The sequence below is a fragment of the Plecotus auritus genome, assembly GCF_963455305.1.
Source record: "Plecotus auritus genome assembly, chromosome: 8".
Taxonomy (NCBI): domain Eukaryota; kingdom Metazoa; phylum Chordata; class Mammalia; order Chiroptera; family Vespertilionidae; genus Plecotus; species Plecotus auritus.
In genome coordinates, this window is record NC_137782.1 from 288,115 (window position 1) to 312,679 (window position 24,565).

The following is a 24,565-nucleotide window of genomic DNA, read 5'->3' on the forward strand; positions in this document are numbered from 1 at the left end:
TTCCGGTATTTTAAACGTCCCTATCTCGACTCACTATACAAATGATACAAATGAGGACTTGACAACTATCGAAAACACCACATACCAAACCTTTGGCAAGACGCTACAAAATTCCATCAGCATTTTTAGGCAAAAAGAATCACAATTATTCCCAATTCTAGGGAAAGTATTGTTCTTTCCAAGACTCTGGGTTTCCAACTGAAAGGTCATTGTCCATCTACTGAAGCGTGAAAAGGCAAAAAAGCTGACCAACGAGACCCGGACGGGCGATGCTGATATTGACATGCATTTAAACGGAAGAAACCCCACCCTGGACCTCACAGAACTCTCCACACACCAACATGGCAAGCAAGTCTGGGCTGGGGGTGGGGCGGGGGGCAGGGGGGTGGCCTCTGGCATGTCACCCACTGGAGAGGCCGGAATCCAGCCAGCAAACCACAGCGGTGACTGGGCCTGACTAGCAGGATGGGCGTCTGGCGCCCCAGTTCCCCTTCTCAGCATCTAAAGGAAACAACGGTGACCCCGTGCTGTTTGCTCCCGTTCACAAAGATCATGCTTCATAGTCTGCATCAGTTATCTCGAAGCAGAGTTTCACCATCTGGGGGACGGGGAGGGAGGGAGGGGACGGAGGGGAGGGGGGGAGGGAGGGGACAGAGGGGAGGGGAGGGGAAGGGAGGGGAGGGGAGGGGAGGGGGAGGGGAGGGAAAAGGGGAGGGGATAGAGGGGAGGGAGAGAGGGAGGGGACAGAGGGGAGGGGAGGGGGGGGAGAGGGGAGGGGAGAGGGGAGGGGAGGGGGAGAGGAGGGGAGGGAAGGGAGGGGAGGGGGAGGGAAGGGGAGGGGAGGGGGAGGAGAGGGGAGAGGAGGGGAGGGAAGGGAGGGGAGGGGGAGGGAAAGGGAGGGGAGGGGAGGGGAGGGAAGGGAGGGGGAGGGGAGAGGAGGGGAGGGGAGGGGAGAGGAGGGGAGGGGAGGGGGGAGGGGAGGAGGAAGGGGGGAGGGGAGGGAAAAAGGGAGGGGAAGGGAGGGGAGGGGAGGGGAGGGCTCTCAGGGCAGGGCTTGTTCAGGCAATCGCTGCAGCAGGTGCAGAATCCGCGGAGCCGAGCTTCCTGCCCGTGAGTGTGGTCACACCACCGCTCAGCGCACAGGCCTGGCGTGGAGATCCGGGAGGGAATACACATGGAGAGCTTGGTAAACGGGAAAGCGCTGTACAAACAAAGGCATCATCGTCTCCAGCCTGTGGGACCTCAGCAAAGGGGCTCCGGAGACCCGACGAAAATAAACCACCGGCTCCTTTGGGTCCAGGGACACTGGGCTGGACTCAGCGTCCTTGGGTTTGCTTCCACAGTCATTCTGCCTAAAGCAGCCCCAAGCCAGTGGGGCCCAAAGTACTCACATGTGCCAGGCACGGTGTGAACTGCTCTTCGTACATGAACTAAGGAACCCTCACAAGGAGCTGATGAGGGAGGTGCTATTATTACACCCATTTTACAGATGAAGAGACAAGGCACAGGGAGGCTAAGTAACTTGTTCAGGAGTGGCGGAATCAGGGTTCACACCAGGACATCACTGCTTCAGGGAACAGTCTTAATAAAATACAATCTACCGTATAATTGAGGTCCTCAGTCTAACATTACACTCCCTCCCCCTCCCCACCTTGTGCAAAGCGCACACACGTGTCACACTGCTGCCCTGGGCTGGGGCGGCCCCTTTTCCGTCCCAAACCTCCCCCTCCCTTCACCTTCCTCTTCTCGCCTCCGGCTAAAGGTGGGAGGCTGCTCTCCATCATCCCGGCCCCGATGGGTGGTGTTCCCGCGCTTCCTCCACCAACCGACCGCCTTCTCTTCCGCATTTTCAACCCCATCCCTCCTGGTCCCTTCACCTGTTCCTGCCTGTGAATGCTGCTCCAATTCCATTCTCCCTCCGTCAAACCACCCCTAACCCTATCCCACTCCACCACCCGCCCAGCCACCCCAGGTGCTCAAAGGGAGGCTGATCCTTCCTCTGAAGCCCCCCCATCACCAGTCTCTGCTCCTCCGGGCCTAAAGCTGGGGCACCTTCCCGACTTCCCAGGCGCCTCCCTGGTGCAGCCTCCTGCGCCTCCTCCTCCCCCAACTACCCCCCTGCTGAGCCCGCCGCCATTCTTTGCCCTTAGCGGCACCTTCCACCCAGACCCGGGCAACGTCTCGGAGGCGCCGCTGCCACCTGGCTCTTCCTGAGCCACAGCCGCAGGCTTTCTGATGCCCAGACCTACCATCCGCTCATCTCCCACCCGTCCTTCCCCATCCGCCACAGCTCATGCCCCTCCAGCCCCCTCCCTACACTCCATACCCCTCGCTCCCCTCCCCATCACGGCCACTTTCCACCTTCACCTCCTGACCCACCGGGCACAGTCCAGCGCCCATCACTTGCTGAGTGCGCCTTCACTAGCTCCCTTAACCTCAGCTCCGTGAAGCGGGTACTGAAGCGACACCCTTTACAGAGAGGAGACGGAGGATTAGCGGTAAAGTGACCCACGGAGGCCACTCCTCAGAAATGCAGGCAGACCCTACCCCAACCTGGCTGACTCTCAAGCCAGATCTCTTACTCCTCTGGCCGCCCTGAGGCCACCCTCACCTCTGTATCCCATCAAGGACCCCGCTGGCATCTGAGCGATTCCATTTTCAGTCTCCCCATCACCAGCGCACAGCGGGCAGCCAGGACTTTGTCAGCGAAGAGGACAGAGGCCCCTACGATCCCTGGATGTCAGGGCAGCACATGCTGACAAGATGGAGGGACATGCGCCACCCAGGGCTCACGCACAGGCCCCGCGTGCCTCCCTCCCGGAGAGCGAGGTGTCTGCCTTCACCATGACAGACAGGGAGCACCTGGTGCTGATTCCAGGCCAAGGAATAACATCCACTCGGGGAGGAAGGGCTGTGCCCAGTAGGGAAAAAGCACACCCATGTCTGAGGTCCGCCACAGCCAATAGGGCACGTGATCCAACGGGAGCTCAGTCCTGGCTGTGGGCTCCATCCCCAGCAGAGGGCGCGCAGGAGGCAGCCGATCACTGATTCTCTCTCATCACTGATGTTTCTGTGTCTCTTCCCCTCCCTTCCTCTTTCTCTAAAAAAAAAACAACAAAAAAAAAAACAAAAAAAACATTTAAAAATAATAAGAATAGTTTAGGAAAAGCTAAAAAAATGTCAGCAACTACAGCAACTTGATAAATGGACTCAGCGGGAAGCTGTATGAAAGCATCTTCCCACATGGAGAAGCTCGGACACCCGCAGCGGGACCCTGTCCTCCAGGCTGCCCTTAGGGGATCCTGATGGTCCCCCCTCCCGCCCCCAGCGTGGCTCAGTGGTTGAGCATCCACCTATGAACCAGGAGGTCACGGTACGATTTCCAGTCAGGGCACAGGCCGGGTTGTGGGCTTGATCCCCAGTAGGGGGCGTGCAGGAGGCAGTTGATCCATAATTTACTCTCATCATTGATGTTTCTATCTCTCTCTCCCTCTCCCCTCCTCTCTGAAATCAATAAAAATATATTTTTAAAAAAATCCTGATGAATAAAGTATGAAGTAACTCATATTCAAACGCTTACCAAACGTCAACCAGGTTACGTGATTTCTTCCTCGTTTATTTTTCAGGATCCCCCCCCCCCCAGCAGTACTATAGCATTTCACAGATAAGGAAATTAAGGCTCAGAGATTCTCTGAGGCCACATGGCTTATCAGTGAGGACACCTGTGCTGAGAACGGAGATTTTAAGCACCAAGTTAAGCCTCCTCCCTCCTGTCCCCCACCCCACCCCCAGCTGCTGTGCTGTTCAAAACTCCAGTCCATTTGTGCCTAAGACGTATGCTGAGATTCTGACAATGTGCCAGAAATGAGCTGTCCCATCCGTTACAATCCTACACAGTGTCCCCTTTCTACATCAGCGTGGCCACTGGAGGACCATTTACATCCTTTTAAGTACATCGCTAAGCAGCGTCGGCTCGTGCTCACTTTGTCAGCACAAGTGACTCTCCTCCGCCTCAGGCAGGTGCAGTGCAGGGCTGGGTCCCTCCCTTCTGCCCTGTCCGGAAGGGTAGAGCTCGAGGCAGAACCTAGAGACACACCCAGCCTCAGCCCCAGCAAGGGGACCACACAAATACGGCAGGACACTGGCGTGGAGGCTTATCTGGTCTGACTTCTATTGGTGGAAACCTCTGAAGTCTGTTTTACAGCAACTTGGGGTGAACACATCCACAAAACAAAGAGTCATTTGTGTGAGCACCAGGCTCACCTGCAGATGGGTGAGTGCGTCACACATCTGTCCTTAGATGGACTCAGCTGTCGTCATGTGTGGATAAAGTAGTTGGCAGTTTCTTTAAGTGACTCACCCATGATCACACCCCTAATAATACCACTAGACACTGCTGAGCGCCAGCACCCACGGTCTGGAAAACAATCCAAGTCAAAAGACTGAAATGAAACCGTGGGAGTGGATGGGTGTACACTGTCTGCAGGCTTTTCTCCCATGGGATATTCACACAGTGTGGCCACTGAACCACGGGTCAGGCCAGTGGGCTAACCCATCCCGGACTTAGCCCTGGCTTTTGGAGGAACCACACTGAAGCTCGGGCCTTACTGGCCACGCGGAACATTTGCTGCGCACACACTGCACTTAGCTCGCTAGCTCTAAGTAAACCGAGAGCACCGTTCTGAACCGGAATAGCGCGCAGGAGTCCGAGGACAGAGGCTCAAGCCCCCAGCCTGTCACCTACCAGGGATGGGACCCGGGGACAAAGCTGAGCACTGCTATCCACATCTGCAAAACTGGGAACATTGCTCTTATCTCAAAGGTGTTCTGTGAGATCAAAACCAGATCAGACGAGCCCCAGCCATGGGAGCGCTAGGCCAAACCTCGGTAGCTCTTTCCTTAGTCCTTGTCAGCTGGAACGCTGTTTTCAATGGCTTCGCTGAGGTCACTGAGATACCAGGAAGCGCCCCTTTCCAAGCGCACAGGTTTTAGTACAACGAGGTAACCTCCCCTATTGCCCCCCGTTTTCCTCTTGTCCACCCGGTAAGTGACCCTGCAAAGGTCAGCCAGAGCATGGACTCCTAGGACACTTTCTTCCTGCCTTTACTAAGCAGCCTTTGCATTGAGATTTTTTACTGTATTTCTCTCCTTCCCGTCAGCCATGAATAAGACGCAGAGACGCGGCTAACATCACCAGCACCTCAGTGTGTAGACGGCTCTCCGCGTCGTTCACTCGCTGGATCTACTTGTTTCCTTCACTGTGTCCATAGCAAACACTTTTCGTTTATAAAATTAGCCCTGACCGGTGTGGCTCAGTGGATAGAGCGCCGGCCTGCAGACTGAAGGGTCCCAGGTTCGATTCCGGTCAAGGGCATGGACCTGGGTTGCGGGCACATCCCCAGTAGGAGGTGTGCGGGAGGCAGCTGATCAACGTTTCTCTCATTGATGTTTCTAACTCTCTATCCCTCTCCCTTCCTCTCTGTAAAAAATCAATAAAATATATATTTTTTTAAAAATTAGTGCAAGACAATAATTTGAGTTCCTCTGTGGCCTGAGGGGAAGTCATAAGATAAAGGACACATGTTAAAGTTTCACTCTCAAATTCCCCAACAGCACACTTGCATCAGCGAGCATTTTGTTTGTTGGCTTACTTTTTAGCGTTTTCTAGCCAACGCAAACATTCCAAAGACTGAAAAGAAGAGGCACAGTCCAAACACAGGAAAGCCCGCGTGGCCACAGCTGCTGAGTGGTTATGGAGAACAAAGACACCAAGTACAAATCCAGGTCATTTCTCCACCAGCCTCGGAACCCCTGCCCGCCCCACCCTCTCACCTGAGCCCACGAAAGCCTGACCATTTGGTGACTGAGACACGTACAAGCATCCCGGCCACAGTGGAGATGGCAAAACACAGTTCCTGCCCTCAAGAAGCCTGCGACCCACTAGTTCCGTGGTCGGCAAACTCATGCGTCAACAGAGCCAAATAGCAACAGGACGATTGAAATTTCTTTGGAGAGCCACATTTTTTAAACTTCTTCTAACGCCACTTCTTCAAAATAGACTTGCCCAGGCCGTGGTATTTTGTGGAAGAGCCACACTCAAGGGGCCAAAGAGCCGCAGGTGGCTCGCGAGCCGCGGTTTGCCGGCCACGGGGCTAGTTCAATTCAGACACTAGTCCTCTCCTCCACAAGCATCTGAACAGCAGGGAGAGCTGTTAATCGGATCTGACAGAGGGAACGAGGCTCGAGGCTCGGAGGATCACCGCTGGCCCAAGGTCACGCCTGGGAAGAGGAAGAGGCAAGACCCACATCCACATCTTTAACTCAAAGTCCTGTGCTCGGCCGAAATGCCGCTGCGCGCTGCAGAAGTTTAAACGAAGACTTAGAACGCGCGAGGGAAGGCATTCTAGCTGGGGGCACAGGAAAGCGAAGGTCAGGATGATGGGGCATTTGAACTGGCCTGGGAAGACCAACGGGGTTTTGACAGCAAATTGTTTATTTGGCTGGAGAGAGCTGTGGGTCCGAGGGGAAGGGGCGCCTGAGGCCAGATGAGAGATGGTCTGACCCAGGCTTCCGCAGTAGGGAAGGTGTCACCCTTAAAACTCCCCGAGAGGCCTCCCATTTAGGAGGCAGGGCTACCGCGGAGCGCAAGGGCACGCTGTCTCCATAGCAGAGGGGCCCTTTGTTCTGGGTGGCATGACAAACACTGAGGAGTACAAAGACCTATTCAGCAAGCGCTTTCTTTCTGCCCACTGGCCGAAGTGAGAACCTACTTTCCCTGAGTGCTGATGGGAGAAGAGTGTCTATCTCAGCAGCAATCCGAGCAGAAACTGGGAAAGATGACCCACATTCACTTCATTTCCAGGTGGTTCTTCTTCAAGGCTCTCGGCCAAAAAACATAAACCATTCCCAACCTCAGGAAAAGCCCTTTTAATGGCTTACTTCCTACCCGGGCCTCACTATGCTCCAAGTTCCTCAAGAAAAAGCTTATAAAAATATAGTCAGGATAAACGTATATAATATACACACACACAACCTATTTCTCAAATCTGTACACATTATTTGGATGACTACAAGGATTTTAAAAAACCATTCAGTCTAGTAACGTTATTTCATCATCTGTAAAAATTTCAAATTAAGGAAAATCCCTCCAAAATGTATTCGAAGCCATCAGAGGACAGCTAGTCTGTACTTCTGTGACAGAACGTTACTAGCGCTCAGACGGAACCCAGAGGAGCTGCTGTCAGAGGTAAGAATCTGAAGACAGCCGTCCCGTCCCCGCCCCCCACCCCCACCTGCTCAGGTGTTCCGAGAGCCTCCCCAGACTCGAGGGAGTTGATTTATGAAATCACAATAGGAGTTTTTCCAGTTACGCTTTGCAGACCTGTCCAAGGCTTCCAGGCATTTTGCAAGAGACTCGAGACTCGTGAGCAACCTCTGACCTACCCCCAAAGTCCTAGGAGGACCTCTGGCCAGCAGCCTGGGTACCACCTCCAGGTAAAGGGATTTCATTGCTCAGTGGAAGTAACTGGACCCTGGGGAGCCCCTATGAGATCCTGACTAAAACTCGGGGGAAGCTGGACAGCTGCATTTTCTTTAAGGCACATCACTGCTACTACCTCGAGTTTTTACTAAAGCGATGAGGTCTCTCCATATACCATGCTACTGAATGACGCGAGCAATCCTCTGAGGGATCCACTGTGCATCTTCAGGAAAAAACTGAGGCTGGAAAGAGGCATGTGCCCAAAGCCAGTGCTAGCGAGTGGTACCCGCTCACCGCCTTCCCGAAACCTGCTTTCCTTGGCTTCTTCTCCCAACCGGCACCCACACCCACGGGGCTGGGACCCCCATACACACACCCAGGAGGGAGCCACCGCCCCTCTGGCTCGGGACCCTTACTGGGTCGGTGTCTCCCACCCACTCCCGGTGGCTGCAGAGAGCGAAGGAGAGGGTTCCTGGTCCCCGAAAAGCCCTAGTCTGCCTGCGGTGTGACTTATTACCTCACGGCCACCCCCTACAGGTGGGCACACGGGCACAGGATCCCGAGGTCCCTCTTTCATCCTGATCTGGTTTAACCAGCACTGGATCCTTGGACACCCCCTCCGTCCCCCAGTTTTCAAAGAGGAAACTTAGATACACACACAGCAGTGAGGCACTCCTGCCCAGGCAGCCTGACCCAGGGCAATCACCCACCCTGGGGCCCCCGGGTCCTGTGGCCACAGGGTCCTGCCGCCCCCGGGTCCTGGGGCCACCGGGTCCTGAGGCCACCCTGGGTCCTGGGGCCCCCGGGTCCTGAGGCCACCGGGTCCTGCGGCCACCGGGTCCTGGGGCCACCGGGTCCTGCCGCCCCCGGGTCCTGGGACCACCGGGTCCTGCCGCCCCCGGGTCCTAGGGCCACTGGGTCCTGGGGCCACTGGGTCCTGTTGCCCCCGGGTCCTGCGACCACTGGGTCCTGGGGCCACTGGGTCCTGGGGCCACTGGGTCCTGTTGCCCCCGGGTCCTGCGACCACTGGGTCCTGGGGCCACTGGGTCCTGGGGCCAGTGGGTCCTGGGGCCACCGGGTCCTGCCGCCCCCGGGTCCTGCCGCCAGGGGAGTCGGATGGCCCCTGGGACTCCGCTTCCAAAGACGTGAAGAGTTGGTAAGAAGCAACTTGCCCCCTTTAGGAGACCGAGCTGACTCCTGTCAGGTACCTGCAGCTGTTCCAACTGTGCTTGAGGAGCTTACCTGCTTCCCCTCCCTCACCCCTTCCTTCCCTTCCCTTCCACCTTCCTGCAAACCTTTACCTCCCTCACACCTTCCCTTATACCTTTTCCTTCCCTCACCCCTTCCTTCCCTTCCCTCCCACCTTCCTGCAAACCTTTACCTCCCTCACACCTTCCCTTATACCTTTTCCTTCCCTCACCCCTTCCTTCCCTTCCCTCCCACCTTCCTGCAAACCTTTACCTCCCTCACACCTTCCCTTATACCTTTTCCTTCCCTCACCCCTTCCTTCCCTTCCCTCCCACCTTCCTGCAAACCTTTACCTCCCTCACACCTTCCCTTCCCTCACCCCTTCCTTCCCTTCCACCTTCCTGCAAACCTTTACCTCCCTCACCCCTTCCTTCCCTTCCACCTTCCTGCAAACCTTTACCTCCCTCACACCTGCTTCACCTCCCTCGCGCCTTCATCCTTAGGGGAGGGGAAGGGTACCCAACGTGGTAGGAGCCTCTAACAAACGGGGAAGAGCTGGTACGCATGCGGCAGAATTAAGAAAACAAAGTCAGGCTACAGAAGACCCCGTCCCGCTCCCCCACTTCCCTCCCTCCTTCTGCCCACATCCTCCACCCAGATCGGAGGGGGCCACAGCGGAATGGGCGCCAAACAGGCCGAACCGTGGCTCCCCGAGCCGCCCTCTTCCACCCTCGGGCCGGGAAGCAGCCGGGGTGGTTCCCCAGAGGCCCCGCCGTTAGCGCAGCTTTCCCGGGGCCCGCCGCGCTCCCGGACTCCCGGCCCCGCCGCGCTGCCCGCCGCCCCCCGGTCCCGGCCGCTCACCTGCGCCGGGCACAGCAGCAGCAGCAGGAGGAGGCCCAGGGCCGGGCCGCGCGCACTCATGCCGCGGGCTGCGGGACTGCGGAGGTTCGGTTCGGCTCGGCTCGGTCCGGCTCCTCAGAACCCAATCCCGGCTCCCGCGGACGCAGAAAGCAGGACTTGTCAAGCAGGACCCGTCAAGCAGGACCCAGCGCCGGGGGCTGCGCGCGCAGGTCGGGAAGGAAGAGGCGTCGCCAGACCCGCCCCCTTCCGGGAGGGGCCGCTGCTGCTTGGCCAGGGGGCCGTTCTGGGGCGGGGTTATGGAGGGGCGGGGCGGCTGGGGGCGGGGCCGGCTGTGAGGGCGGGGCCACAGCCCCGAGGGGCGGACCGGACCAGACCGGCCACAGCGGCCTCCTGGGGTCCCAGCTCTGCACCTGTCTGCCCCCTCCCGCTGGGGGCCGAGTGGGGCCAGGGCCTCCCACACTAGCTCAGCTCAACTTCTAGGCTTTTCTTTTTAATTTGCTTAGTTGTTGATTGACTTTAGAGGGAGAGAGGAACACGGATTTGTTATTGCACTGATGTATGCATCCATTGGCTGACTCCTGCACGTGCCCCGACCAGGGGTTGAACTCGCAACCTTGGCGTGTGGGGCGGAGGCGCTAACCACTGAGCACCGCCGGGGCTGGGCAGCTAACTCCTGGGACCCGCTGGGAGAGTATTCCTGGAGTTGTATCCACAGTGTGTGGTTTTCGCGCTGTAAACTCATTTCTCCCCTTTTTGTCTCTTTCTTTGGTTGAAGATGGTGGGCGAGAAGGTGTTAGCAAACGGGAGATCTCGGAGACTGTGCTTATTCTAGGTCAGAGCAAGCTCTGCTCCAAACCCAGTCCCCGAACGCAATCCGAGCCTGGGCGCACCCGGGAGGCGCGGCGCAGTGGCCTGAGCGTGTGGTCGTTGGTCATCGGAGGGGGCGGCTGGTCCCAGCGCCGAGGGTGGGGCGCGGCGGGCGAGGCCCCTGAGTCACCCGGTCTCGGTTTTCATCAGCTCAGCCCACGTCCCGGGAAGCGCTGGAGCCGCACCCTCTGCTGGCGGTGCCGAGCGCGGCGGAGAACCCCAAGCCAAGGTCCCGTTTGGGACCGGAGTCCTTTTCTGAGTGCTAGGTGCAGTCAAAGAAAGACAGAGACAATAAACTCTCCTATTCCTTTCTGTGTGTGTGTGTGTTTTGTTACCGTGCCTCTTCTTCTTATTACATATTTTCCTCTTTTTTGGACTTGCACTTAGGTTTATTCCATGCATTTCTGGTAACGTTACCCCTCGGATTTCAGTTGTTGAGATCCCTCCTAAGCATAAGCATCAGTTATTTCCATTCTGAAGTTACAGAAATGGAGGGAAGGCTCTCCTTTCCCCACAGTGGACTCGAATTCACAATGAAAAGACTAAATAAATACCCATCTGTAGCAATGAAGAGTGCCCTTCCCCTCCCTGCCACACACAGGGGTGGGTTCAGCCCACTGCCTTGCCTCCCCACCTCCTCAGCCCCCAGGGGTCCGTGCCTGGCTGGCCCCGCACTGGATCTACAGGGTTTTCCTCTGGACCTGCGGCCCTAAACCTTCCCCGTGACCACCGCTCCCGGGGGTTCCAGGATGACAGAGCAGTTTGCTTTATGCAGATGTACTCAGTGTGTCACTGAACCAGCAGCATCAGCATATTATCTGGGAACCCATTAGAAATGCAAATGGATGGACTCCACCCTGGACACGCTGCATGGGAAGCACTGGGGAAGGCCTCTAGGGAGCGGTTATAGGGTTAAGCCTCGGACTGACCTGCTGGCAAAGCCGCAAACAAGTCCCAGTTTAGAGGGCACAGCCCTCTTAGCATAATTAAGCTTGACCTTGTGACTGCTCCCTAGATCTTTCCTGGGTAGCTAATGGGCTGTGGGAGGTGCAGCAAATGCTCCCAAAACAAGTGAAACTTATAAGAACATTGTAAATTACCTTGTTTACCTCTGACTATAAAATAAAGGCTCAGCTTGCGGTCTGGATCTGCTCTGGAGCCTCAGCCAGGCACAGAAGATCCACCTAGACCAGGGGGTGGGCAAACTTTTTGACTCGAGAGCCACAATGGGTTCTTAAACTGGACCGGAGGGCCGGAACAAAAGCATGGATGGAGTGTTTGTGTGAACTAATATAAATTCAAAGTAAACATCATTACATAAAAGGGTACGGTCTTTTTTTTTTTATTTCAATAGTTTTATTCATTTCAAACATTTTAACAAGAAGAATGTAAACACTAATTATTATAATGTGAAACTTCAAAAAATGGAGGAATCATAGCACAATAACATACCTTCTATTGAAGATGGCAAAGGCAAAACAAAATTGCCTAACAAAGGTACAAAAGCCTTTCAAATTAAACTTAAATATAATAAAATAATTTAAAACTAAAACAAATAGAAAAGAACAAAATGTGTAAACAGTAAATTAAACATTTTCTTTAGTGCAACTTCCAAATTATGCCCGGGATGTAGATGTAGATGGCAATGTAGACTGGGTTGAAAGGTTTTTGGTCTTTAAAACATCAACTTCAGTGGGAACAGTGTTGTTGGTCTCCTTTTTAGCTAACGCTCTGATACTGTGCTCTCCAGGGGCGTGTCTCCCTATATCACCACGATAACGTGTCTACGCATTCCCAGGGTGATGTCGGGGGACGGTCCGCGGGCATTCCAAGGAGCCTCTGGAAGATGGAGAGGTTGTTCCTTCTACTGAATGAGGGATATAAATCCGCCCACTCGGAAGAAGGAGCTGCGGCCGTGTTTCCCGACGTTGCCATGTTAACACTGCTGCTGGTGAAGGAGCGGAGGGGAGAGCAAGAGAACCCTCCGCTCTTTCGGCTCCGCGGGCCGGATAGAACAGCCGAACGGGCCGGATCCGGCCCGTGGGCCATAGTTTGCCCACGGCTGACCTAGGCTCAGCTTATTCTCTGTAGAGAGCCGTCTGGGAAGGCACATGGATACTTTTTTAATTCTTATCAGCTGAGCCCAAGGGCACTGGCAGAATCCTGTTATCAGTATCTTTATCCATGTACGTGGAATGAGGAACAAAAAGGACCTTGACCCACCCAAAATAAGGAGCTTACTCAGATCCTGATGAATAGGATTGGGGCACACCCGAAACTCCTTTTGATCATAAAATCCCTTTTGGAAACCAATAAAGATGCTGTGTTGTCTGAGGTAAGTGTGACTGTCTCTCTATCAGAGGACAGGAAGCCACCCGGCACCCAGCTTGAATCTATTTCTGTCTCTTGTCTCTTTCTTTCTCTAATTTCTTAACCCCCAGCTCCTCCCCTCAGGAACCTGTCTTTCTCCCTTTCGTGCGGGACGCGGAAAAGGAAGAAACACCGCACCACAATTCTCTGTCTTCTTTTCATCCTTCGCCCGCCCTCCCTCAGGCTCGCCGAACCCTTGGCTGTGCTGGCCTGGCACAAAGGCCTCCAGGTGGATGCAAGGCACACATTCAAAGGCTGCAGCTGTAATGTATTCCCCAGACCTGGAGGGCTAGTTAGCCTCCCGGTTTCAGCCAAGTCCTTATGGAAATGACAGCAAAACCCTTTACAAATTAGTTGATGTGAGTAAAGGAAATTCCAAGCTGCAGACACAACGTTTCTGGGATGGGCAGAAATTCTGATGCCCCACACGTTACTAGTATGCCCACCAGTCTCAAAACAGAAACAAAGATCTTTTTACCATACATACAGTTTTTCTTTCTTCTGGTCTGTCTTTCCTACAACTTCAACAATGCCCAGAAGCCTGGGGTATATTTTTTAAATAAACTCTCCTATTCCTAAGTTACACCCCGCCCTCCTCCCCCCGACCCCCGCCCCATAACAAAGTAACCCATGCATGCCTATGGTAGAAACTTTGAAAATACATGAAAATTGGGAGACAAGAATAGAAACATCACCTATAGTTCCACCGTTATGGGTAATCTGTGTCACATTGTGGTGTACTTCTCCTTCTATGAAAATTGTTTTCACATGGTTGAGATCCTAAGAGAGACTTTTTGCTTGTTTGTTTAAATAATAATGCCTCTATGATTACATACACAATTCAACAATGATTGTATAATAACAAAGGACAGAATGAGGGAAAATGAAATTATTAGACATGTGCATCTTTATAAATGTGCAAAAACAGCCTCCGGAAAAGTTCTATGTATTTGAAAACATTTATGTAAATATAATATATGGACTTTTAAACAAGTGGAGGCATACAGTATACATTTTGCAGTTTGCTATTTTGCATTTAGCAATATGCTTTATTAATATTTTCTTTGTTAATCCTCACCCAAGGATACGTTTCCCATTGATATTTAGAGAGAGTGGAAGGGAGGGAAAAGAGGCAAGAGAGAGAGAGAGAGAGAGAGAGGAATATCAATGTGAGAAAGACATATCTATTGGTTGTCTCCTGCATGCGCCCAGACGAGAGCTCGAGAGCTCGGATTGAACCTGCAACCCAGGTACGTGCCCTGATGGGGAAGTGAGCCCTCCTGAGCTCTAACCTCTGAGAGCATGGCCAGGGCTGCAGTAGACGTTTAAAACTCCATCCGGAAGCAAGCCAAAGTTCACCGACATCTTCACTGAAAATAGCTACAACTCATGACTTAGTGCCAGTGGTTCTGACTCAGAAACGGGGTGTTGTTGGTCAAACACATGGTGACGTCATTTGAGCTCGTGAGGGCCCTCGACTCGGTGACTAACCCAGTCCTGGGCAGTGGGGACCTGCCATGCAGAGACGATGCCACCAGCGTGCGGATGGCTCCACACTCAGCGGCCAGCGTTTCACAAAGCTGTTCCCTTCCTTGGAGGGTGCCGTCGGGGACACAAGTTCCTTTGCCGGTGGTGGTTTTGGTCTCACCTTTCCTAGAAGAGGGAGTCCACCTCTTGGAAACTGACGCCTTTCTCCCTAAGGGTCTTCGCAAGTCCGACTGCGGTGTGGCGCAGGGCTACAGAGTTTGGACAGGTTCAAGCCTCGGACTGATGAGAGGGCACAGTCTCTCGTGGCCACGTGCAAGCCCCAGCTTGGAGGGCAGAGCCCTCCCAGCACCATGATAGCCAACAGCTCTAGTTGTCAGCTTGAACCTGTGGTCCCAACACGTGGCCCCACGTGCCTGAGTGATATAGGCTGCAAGTAAACAGAGCTCGATCAGGTGCATGTAATTGAGTAGGATCGAAACTCACAGAATGTTGTAAACATCTTGACCACGCCCTGACTTTGCCTCGTGGCATCTGGCTATAAAATACAGACACGGCTTGTAGTCCGTGGCGCTGTCTCTCCATGAGGGAGCAGTGTCCCACCAAGACCCAGCTTTCATTCTCTTGTCCAGGGGTCCTCCAACTACGGCCCGCGGGCCACATGCGGCCCGCCGAGGACATGGATCCGGCCCACCGGGTGCCGCTGCCTGTCCTGCTTAGCAGCTGACTCATCCCGGGCCCGCAGTGCGCATAGGAATTTGTTCATAGTTGTTTTTTTTTTTAACTATAGTCCGGCCCTCCAACGGTCTGAGGGACAGTGAACTGGCCCCCTGTTTAAAAAGTATGAGGACCCCTGTGTCTTGTCTGTCTTTTCTAAGCCTTTCAGCCACCCCCACTCAGGGTCACTGAACTTGGCTGAGCTGGCATGGCACATAGGCGCCCTGGGGCTTGAGTATGCCATGGCCATGCCAGCTCACCACCCTGCGGGAAGTGGGGAGAACAGCATTTCCCTCCTTAAAAATAAGAGGCTTAAACCAGTGGTCGGCAAACTCATTAGTCAACAGAGCCAAATATCAACAGTACGACGATTGAAATTTCTTTGGAGAGCCAAATTTTTTAAACAACTTCTTCTAACACCACTTCTTCAAAATAGACTCACCCAGGCCGTGGTATTTTGTGGAAGAGCCACACTCCAGGGGCCAAAGAGCCGCCTGTGGCTCACGAGCCGCAGTTTGCCAACCACGGGCTTAAACCCAATGAGGGAGGGAAGAGGCCAAAGACGGGAGAAGTCGCTCTTTCTGATGAAGCTGACGAAGGAACAGAAGGTCTTTAATAACGTCCTTCAATTGTTAAAACATGACCTCGCCCACAGTTGAAAACGATCTTAAAGTGGTGCCTTTCCACGAATACACAGGTTATTCAGCTGAGGGCGAAGTGTAGTCGTCGGTGAGCCTGGAGAGAATGCCCGTTTGTCCTGCTGGTGTTTGGTAGGCTCAGCCGGTGAGATTTCTCTGGCGGTCAGCGGGAGGAATGTGAACTCAAGTATTCTAATTTTGCCGAGAGAGCATCTAACTTGTTTGCGTGTTCGTTGTTTTTCTCCATATTTTGAAGCACAGGTAAGTCTAAGGGCCTGAGCAGAGGTGGGGCAGCGGCGTCAAAGGCCCCAGCTCGCCTTCTCGGGCTTCCACGCACCACACCCGCTAATCGACACCCACTGACCCCCGATGGACGCATGTTCTCTCATTTCACCAGGAAGGTCTGCAACATGAACTCGCAGGCCCGTCTCCGTGGCACCACACAGACCTTGCATCTTCACAGAGTGGCACAAAGGGCTCCCTTTCTCTTGACAGAGCAGAGGCGATGCGTTCTGCCCGCTGCCAGCAAGGCCCAGGAAGTGCTAGGCGTGGCTTCACAAATACGGTTCTACCCATCACAGCTACAATTATTTCAAGACAACATTTAAAAAAAAATGCATTTTTATTGATTTCAGAGAGGAAGGGAGAGGGAGAGAGAGAAACATCCATGATGAGAGAGAATCACCAATTGGCTGCCTCTTGTACGCTCCACACTGGGGATGGAGCCTGCAACCTGGGCATGTGCCCTGACTGGGAACTGAACTGTGACCTGGTTCATAGGTTGACCCTCAACCACGGAGCCACGCCTGCTGTCCATTTCATATTGTTCCTGCTAACTTCCTTTTTTGCTTCAAAGTTCCTCCTCAGTCTCTCTCTCACCAGAGTGTCCACCTCTCATCCCATCACTTCTACAGAGATGAGGCCCCAAACCAGTGACAATCTCGTTCTAAACATCAGCTGCTGCTTACAACTGCCCTCTGGAACCTGTTTTCACACGTTCTTCAACTGAACTTGTCCAGAACTCTCTCTCTCTCTGAACTCTGCTGTCTTCCCTACGTCCTACCACAGTTACTGGCACCGTGTGCACCATGAAATCTCACGTGTGTGAGAAGCATTAACACAGCAAACCTGGGACTGCCCTTCTTGGAGATTCTTGCCAGGAGGTCAGCTGTCCGCTGGCATCTGGGGACTCGGCTGTCAAACAGTTCCCTACATTGACATCAAACTTTCCCTGAACGGGAAGGGCCCACTGAGCCCCAATCATTGACAAGCAATGTGGTCTGTGCCGAATGCCTGGAAGTCTGGGATTCTGGCAAATGCCAGGCAGAGGGTGCCCGAGACCAGCTCTTCACTAAAAGCCTCGGGGAGTCCCCCGGGGACAGCACTTCACGATGTTGTCACAACTCAAGTAAGCTCGTCCAGTGACTCCGCTGGAGGACCCGGAGGCCTGCACTGCTTTCCTGTCTTCACTCCACTTCCCCTTTGCTGACCTTGCTACACACCCTTTCCCGTCATCTTCGCCGTGAGTCTGACCACAGGATGAGCTCTTGGGGTCCCCCTAGCCAATCAGCAAAACTGGGGGTGGTCTTAGGGTCTCCTGGCGTACTTAGTATAATTCCTAGCTCTCTTTTCCCCCCCACTCGCCATGTTCAATGAATCGCCAACTATTTCTTAGCTCTGCCTCTATCTGTTTTGAAAAATATGTCTATTCTCCACCCTCACTGCCTCCATGCTGCAACTTTCTCCCCCCGACTTCCCACACTACAGGCAGCAAAACAATGAGGAGTTTCTATGTGTAGTATCTTCTGTGACTCTCCCGGGAATTTCTGTCTGAATAAAAAACCTTCTGGCGTCATGACAAAAGTTACCCACAGTAGAAATAATGAAATCATAGGTCTATAAGTAACATAAAGCTTACAGAGCTGAGTCATTAATTCTAAAATTCCATTTTATTAAAAATCACAGAAATACCTTTGGATTCAACACAAACAGGGAAAAGAAGCAAAGGCAAACTGGGTAGTCTATGAACTTTATTTTGAATTATAATCTGGAATATTTCATCAAACAAATGGACATAATGAAAAACTGTGGTTGAATTAAGCAAATGCCTCGTGTAGGAATTGCTAGTTCAAGAGCTCAATGAACTGTGAGATGAACATAAAACAAGAACCATCTACCTGTGTGCAAATAAATGCAATTAAAAAAATTTTTTTTAGAAGTGCACACCTGAAATCTATATTATTTTATTAACCAACTAGAGGCCCAGTGCACAAAATTCGTACACGGGGGGGGGGTCCCCTCAGACCAGCCTGCACCCTTTCCAATCCGGGACCCCCCTTGGGGGATGTCTGACTGCCGATTTAGGCCCAATCCCGGGGATCGGGCCTAAACCGGCAGTTGGACATCCCTCTCACAATCCTGGACCGCTGGCTCCTAATCATTCACCTGCTTGCCTGCCTGGTCACCCCTTACTGCCCCCCCCTCCGCTGGCCTGGTCACCCCCACCTGTCCCCCAGCCGGCCTAGTTGCCCCTCATTGACCCCGCTGCCAGCCTAATAACCCCCAACTGCCCCCCTGCTGGCTTGGATGCCCCCAACTGCACCCTCCCCCGCTGGCCTGGTCGCCCCCCAACTGCCCCCCCCCTGCTGGCCTGGTCACCCCCAACTGCTCCCCCCACCGGCCTGGTTGCCCCTCATGGCCCCCCCACCAACCTGGTCACCCCACGTAGCCTGCTGTTCAGTCATTTGGTCATCCCTCACTAATTCCCCTGCTGGCCTGGTCGTAGGCAGCCATCTTGTGAGGACGTGAAAGTCAATTTGCATATTACCTCTTTATTATATAGGATGTCACCCAGTAAATTCAGTGAAAAGTAATGTTTGCCTGTTATCAACCTATGAACCAGGAGATCAGAGTTTGATTCCTGGTCAGGGCACATGCCCAGGTTGCAGGCTAGGTTGCAATTTAACTTGAAATAACAGACCAGTTTTTTTTCAGTCTTGGGTGAGTGATTTAGAGAATCATATTCCCTGCTGTGGATAATATAATCTCATCTAGACCACATGTGAGCCTTCTAAACTAGAGACCTCTTGCCTATAGTCAGAGGCCTCCCTTAAATATTGTTAAAGCTACTAGATTCATTTTATAAATGACCCTGACATTGACCAAAAGCATTATCCACACAAAATTATCTAATAAATAGGCCAAGGAAAACATGTCTTAGTGAAAAAAAAAACAACAAACCATTAAGTTTGTGACTTCATTGCGTTTTTGTCTTTTGGAACTTTGTTATCAGTCCCCATAAAACTTTTGATTTAGATCAGTGACGAGCAACCATTTTTGGCTTAAGGGCTCTAACTAAGGCAAAAAATATTAAAAATTTAAGGCCACATTATTTTCCTCTTCAAAATAAACATTGCTTTATGAAATCCCCATGGGGGGAAATGAGTGTAATTGCACAACTTTGCCGAGGAGAGGAAAGTCAATGAGGAAATGGTGCTGCTTTGCAGCTACTAGCATATTAACACACGGGGGTTCAGCAATCCAGACGAAGCTTGCTCAGTTTTCATCCTGACATGAGACTGCAGGCTGTGGGTTGCTCCTTACTGGCTTTGCTTGCGATAATGATCAAAATAAGCTCCTATCTGTTGGTTATGCTATTGATCATAACAAACGTTAAGAGAATATCTTCTAATTTCAAAATTATACTCCATTGTCTACTGACTTAACGAAAATGCTTTTAGTAGCGCTGCAGGTTGGTTCAAAAAAACCTCCTGGGGTTACATTTCCCTCCATGTGAACGTGTATTTACACAGAACACTGGCTGGACACAGAGCAGAACAGGAACCAGAGAACGAAAGATGTGTTTCTAAGCCACAGAAACATCCGTGTTCGTCACGGTAGGTCACAGCGGGAAGGGGAGCTTGTGTCTGTGCAAGTAGGCACCGACTGTGGCATGTAGACACCACGGATTAGAAAGTGCACCGAATATAAAGGTTGACACCTGTCTCGGAGGAATAATTCCATAAAACCCAGGTCTCCTTCCTGGGGTCCATTAGCTCAAGAACATGCATAGAGGAACACTTACTACCTACTGATAACAGTCTTTTATTATTCCAGACCTGCTATAGTAATGGCAACATATTGTACTTGCATATATCACGTTTTATCCAAGGACCACAGAGCCACTGGACCAAGCAGTGTGATGTGGGAGCTCCAGATTCCAGAGCATGTTCAGGGCTCAGGAAACAGACTCCCAATAATATAACCTAAGTAAGAGCTCAAAGAAACAGTCCTCCCGTCCCATGGTTTATAATTTTCCTGAATTTCCAAATTTGCCACTTGCATCCTGCCCTTCCTACAATACGGACTCCGGGTAAACACGGCTTTTACGTGTTAGGAATAAGACGAGGATCAACTCACACACGAACACTTTGTCTTTTGCGTTCAGCAGCCCACCTCTGACTTCTTAATAATGCAAGTTCACACGTCAAGGTCTCTGAGACCATGGCTATGACCCTGGGGTAGGAGAAACATTTTACACTGGGATGACATACATGCATACATGTACAATGTCACGGAGCTACATATTTTAGCACACTTACATGTAACACGAAAGCTAAAGGGCACGAGTTCACTGAAGGTCAGACCTGTGGTCTCTTAAAGGCTTTCAGTCTTTCTGTCTTCTTACAGCTCTTCGAAGGTTTAACAATTAGGGTTGAACCGAGAGACCCGAGTGAGTCCAGTTTAAAATGAGGTTTCTGTCGAGCCCACGACCCTGCCAGGCCCCGCGGGAGTGGGCTGCAGGCCGTGTGAGCAGCCGTGTGAGTGAGGGAGCCCTGAGCTGTGCTTCAGGCACCAGGCACACAGCTCTTCTTGGTCGGGAACCTGGGTGGGCCACCAGGGCCTTGTCTGCCCAGGAGAGTCTCCAGCAGCTCTCTCTATTTGAAAGCGGTTTCGAGGGGACAGGGGGTGACGGTTTCTCCCTTTCAGTCACATATGCAACTAAGGTAGCTCTTCCTGTGCCCGCCTTTGCCTCGGAGGAGACTCAGTATGCGCTCGTTTTTGGTTAGTTCTGCTGGAAGTTGATTGGCCTGGAAGGAGACAAGACGGGCATTAGCGATTCCCATCGTTTGGTGTGGTTTCAGGGACTCGGAAGAGGGGGCTCGGACCCAAACCCGCTTCTTTCCTGGTGAAAAGCCCCACTGGACTCTGCTGGGCGTCCAGTCCTTCCAGGTCTCTCTGGGATGTAAAGATGTCCCGGGTTCAAGTTGTTTCTTTGTTAGGTTACTTTCCTACCCAGCCGTGCCTCCACTAGACTGCCCTCCTGGATGCCAGGGCCCATGCTTTTTGGTCGTGAGTTCTCCTTTCCAGCGCGACGCCCCGTGTGTCTAGTTACAGGGGTCCTCAAACTTTTATTTTTTTTAAATATATTTTATTGATTTTTTACAGAGAGGAAGGGAGAGGGATAGAGAGCTAGAAACATCGATGAGAGAGAAACATCGATCAGCCGCCTCCTGCACACCCGCTACTGGGGATGTGCCCACAACCAAGGTACGTGCCCCTGACCGGAATCGAACCCAGGACCCTTCAGTCCGCAGGCCGACGCTCTATCCACTGAGCCAAACCAGTTTCGGCTGTCCTCAAACTTTTTAAACAGGGGGCCAGTTCCCTGTCCCTCAGACCGTGGGAGGGCCGGACTATAGTTTAAAAAAAAAACTATGAACAAATTCCTATGCGCACTGCGGGCCCGGGACGCGTCGGCTGCTAAGCAGGACGGGCAGCGGCCCCCGGCGGGCCGGATCCATGTCCTCGGCGGGCCGCCGCAGGCCGTAGTTTGAGGACCCCTGGTAGTATGTGCTCCATAAACACTGGTATGTGCCCTCAGAGGGCCCGCATAAACCTCCATCAGGAGCCGCCCACACGCAGATTCACGGCTCTCGGGAGCACCCCCAGCCGGTGCTGTGCTCACTGGCTCACTGGAATCCCCCACAACCACCTTCGCCGAGATCCCAGGAGGCACAGCCGGAACTGCATTTTCAGTTTCTATATGAAGGTCCTAACGCGCGCCCCCCCTCCCACTCCCTCCCCCCACCTTCCTTCAGCCCTGGATGGCTGAGTCACGAGGACGCTACTCCCTTTAGGATGTCCCCGTCCAAGGTCTAAAGATAAGACAGCGGCTTTATCACTCCTCCGCCAGGCCAACCAATGGAACAAATCTCAGCATCTCGGGAAGAGATAAGCAGAGATAAGGTGTCACCCAGCGCGCCAGCGGTAGGAACGAGGAAATGGTTCCACGGGTCGAGTGGCGTGAAGGAGACCCTTGGCCAGCTGTTCAGTTGTCCTTCCTCATAGATTCTTTTCAAAGGGCCCTGACGGACCCCTTGCTTGTTTTCCTTATGAATGAAATCAGACCCAGTAGCAGATGCTTATAGAAATTCAAACGGTAGGGAAAGTATAAAATAAAAACAGCTTTTCACCATCCCCCTCCCTCCTTCAAAAGTGAGCAGCTTAGCCCTGGCCAGGGTGGCTCCGTTGGCTGAGCATCGTCCTGGGCACCAGAAGGTGGCTGGTTCGATTCCCAGGCAGGGCGCGTACCTGGGTGCTGTGTTCCATCTTGTCAGGGCACATACAGAAGGCAACCATTGATGTTTCTCTCTCTAAAAACAAATTTTAAAAATCTTTAAACAAAAAAAAAACACAGAAGTCAGCAGTGTAGTGTGCTTTCCCAGACTTGTCCTAAGCTACTGCCCCCACCCCACCCGGCCCATTGGACAGCTTATGCAGATGTCGAATACGAGGAAACACGACGACAATCGTGTTTTTCTACGGCTACCGTGCTTCTTCCACCGCCAGATGTGGCCTAACGGTAAACCAGAGAGTCTGAGTTGTAAAAACCATGGCGGGTTCTATAAGAGGGAGGTGAAGTCCCGTTCACAACATAAAAGTGACAAGGGTGCGGGCAATCCTCGGCATACGACCATCCAGCCTCCGGGGGTGGCGACAGCGACCGGACTCGGGCATTGTTAGGGCACTTCGTGGATGACAGGACACTCATAACCCCCCCCCCCTCACCCATTGCCTCTCCGCCCCTGGACTGTACCCTTGTTAGCTGAAACCCACTGATGATACAGGTTTTCGAGTAATTCTCTGGGTCCAGCCTGGCCGGCGTGTCTCGTGGTTGAGCATCGACCTATGAACCAGGAGGTCCCAGTTCGATCCCTAGTCAAGGGCACATGCCCGGGTTATGGGCTTGATCCCCAGTGCAGGAGGCAGCCAATTGGTGATGCCTTCTCATCATGGATGTTTCTCTCTCTCCCTCCCGCTTCCTCTCCAACAATAGAAAATATGTATTTCGTGCAATTCTCTGGGTCCGAAGGTACTGCTCACCCACAACCCGATGACCAAGACCTTGCCCGCCGTTACCAGGCGGAAGTACGAAGAGAGACAGGAGCCAGAGAGGTGTTACCTTGGTTACGGCAGACACTGCCTGACTCTGCACAGGTGCCTGCCGGAGGTGAGAGACGCTAAGGCAGGCCCGTACCTTGTTTCTCAGGGCTGGGTCTGCCCCTGCCTCCAGGAGCAGCGCGACGGTTTTAACGTTCCCGCTGAGCACGGCCGCGTGCAGCGCCGATGTCCCATTCTAAGAGGAAAGACGGTGCGTCAGGGGTGACTCAGCCAGCAGCGCTCGGCCCCCGGGCTGCCGTCCTGAACTGGCCGAGCGCCGAGACGCACGCGGGAGCCTCTCTCTCCCGTACGCCCCCTCTTCAGAGTCACATCAGCCTCTGCCACGGTGTGTCCCCAGGTGCACAGCCGCTGGTCGGTGTAAGCGCTGCCAATGCTCTTTACTTAATATATATATATATTCTTATTGATTTCAGAGAGGAAGGGAGATGAGAGAAAGGGAAACATCCATGATGAGAGAGAACCGTGGATCGGCGGCCTCCTGCACACCCCCCACTGGGGATGGAGCCCACAACCCGGGCCTGTGCCCTTGACTGGGAATGGAACCGTGACCTCCTGGTTCCTAGGTCGACGCTCAACCACCGAGCCACGCTGCCCCGGCCAAGAACAGACTCCTTCATTCCCAGCCCCTTCCTTGCACAGACTGGCAACGTCTCTTACCTTCAAAATGCCAAGGGTGGGGGAGAACTTCAGCAGCTCCTCGATGACCGCGTGGTAGCCCTTGTTGGCCGCCTTCAGCAGTGCCGTGGTGCCGTCCTTCCGAGACAGGAAAACAGAAGCGGGTCACCCCCCCCCCCCCCAGCGCGGGGGCGGGGGGGGGGGGGGGCTGAGCGCGGGAATACGCACAGACCTGCCATGCCCTGAACCCAGGCACCTCTTGGGGCACGCTCAGCAGCTGGTTCTGCTTAAACTTCCCAGGGGTCCTCAAACTTTTTATACAGGGGGCCAGGTCCCTGTCCCTCAGACCGTGGGAGGGCCGGACTATAGTTTAAAAAAAAACTATGAACACATTCCTATGCGCACTGCGGCCCGGGACGCGTCGGCTGCTAAGCAGGACAGGCAGCGGCCCCCGGCGGGCCGGATCCATGTCCTCGGCGGGCCGCCTGTGGCCCGCGGGCCGTCGTTTGAGAACGCCTGCCCCTTAGAGAGCCGAGCAGCACTGAGTTTCAACAGGTTCATCCTGTTAGTTTCCCGCTAAAGTGCAGGTGGAGGTGGGGAGAAAACCCAGCTGGGTGCAGACCCAGTACAGCTGTGCTGTCTACAGATCTAGGCTGCCATGGTTGGGGCCTCGGTGCATGCATTTCCCCTGGTCTCCCCCCCGGTCCCCCATGCAGGCATCACCGCCCCCCTTACCCCCGGGCCCCACAGTGCATGCATTCATGCATTCCCCCTGGTCTGCCCTCCTTACCTCCCTGCCCTCGTGCATGCATCATCACCCCCCCACCCCCTGGCCCCACAGTGCATGCATCACTTCCCTCCCTATCCCCGCCCCCCCCCC

The 24,565-nt window shown here is 53.5% G+C and overlaps 2 protein-coding genes across 4 annotated transcripts in view; both read right to left on the reverse strand.

Moving 5' to 3' along the window:
• Window positions 1-9,721, reverse strand: part of NPC1 (NPC intracellular cholesterol transporter 1) — a 43,386-nt gene extending 33,665 nt beyond the window's left edge. For both annotated transcript variants that reach the window (XM_080686791.1, XM_080686792.1), the window contains exon 1: window positions 9,530-9,721. In XM_080686791.1, coding sequence (XP_080542917.1) covers window positions 9,530-9,589 — 60 coding nt within the window. In that variant the 5' untranslated portion in view covers window positions 9,590-9,721. The remainder of the gene's footprint in view (window positions 1-9,529) is intronic.
• Window positions 9,722-19,689: 9,968 nt separating this feature from the next.
• ANKRD29 (ankyrin repeat domain 29) overlaps window positions 19,690-24,565 on the reverse strand; it is a 30,108-nt gene continuing 25,232 nt past the window's right edge. Inside the window, exons 8-10 of one of the 2 annotated variants that reach the window (XM_080685008.1) lie at window positions 23,728-23,823; window positions 23,147-23,245; window positions 19,690-20,696 (exon numbers count right to left, since the gene is read on the reverse strand). In XM_080685008.1, coding sequence (XP_080541134.1) covers window positions 20,592-20,696; window positions 23,147-23,245; window positions 23,728-23,823 — 300 coding nt within the window. In that variant the 3' untranslated portion in view covers window positions 19,690-20,591. The remainder of the gene's footprint in view (window positions 20,697-23,146; window positions 23,246-23,727; window positions 23,824-24,565) is intronic. The other variant, XM_080685009.1, reaches the window with a different exon arrangement.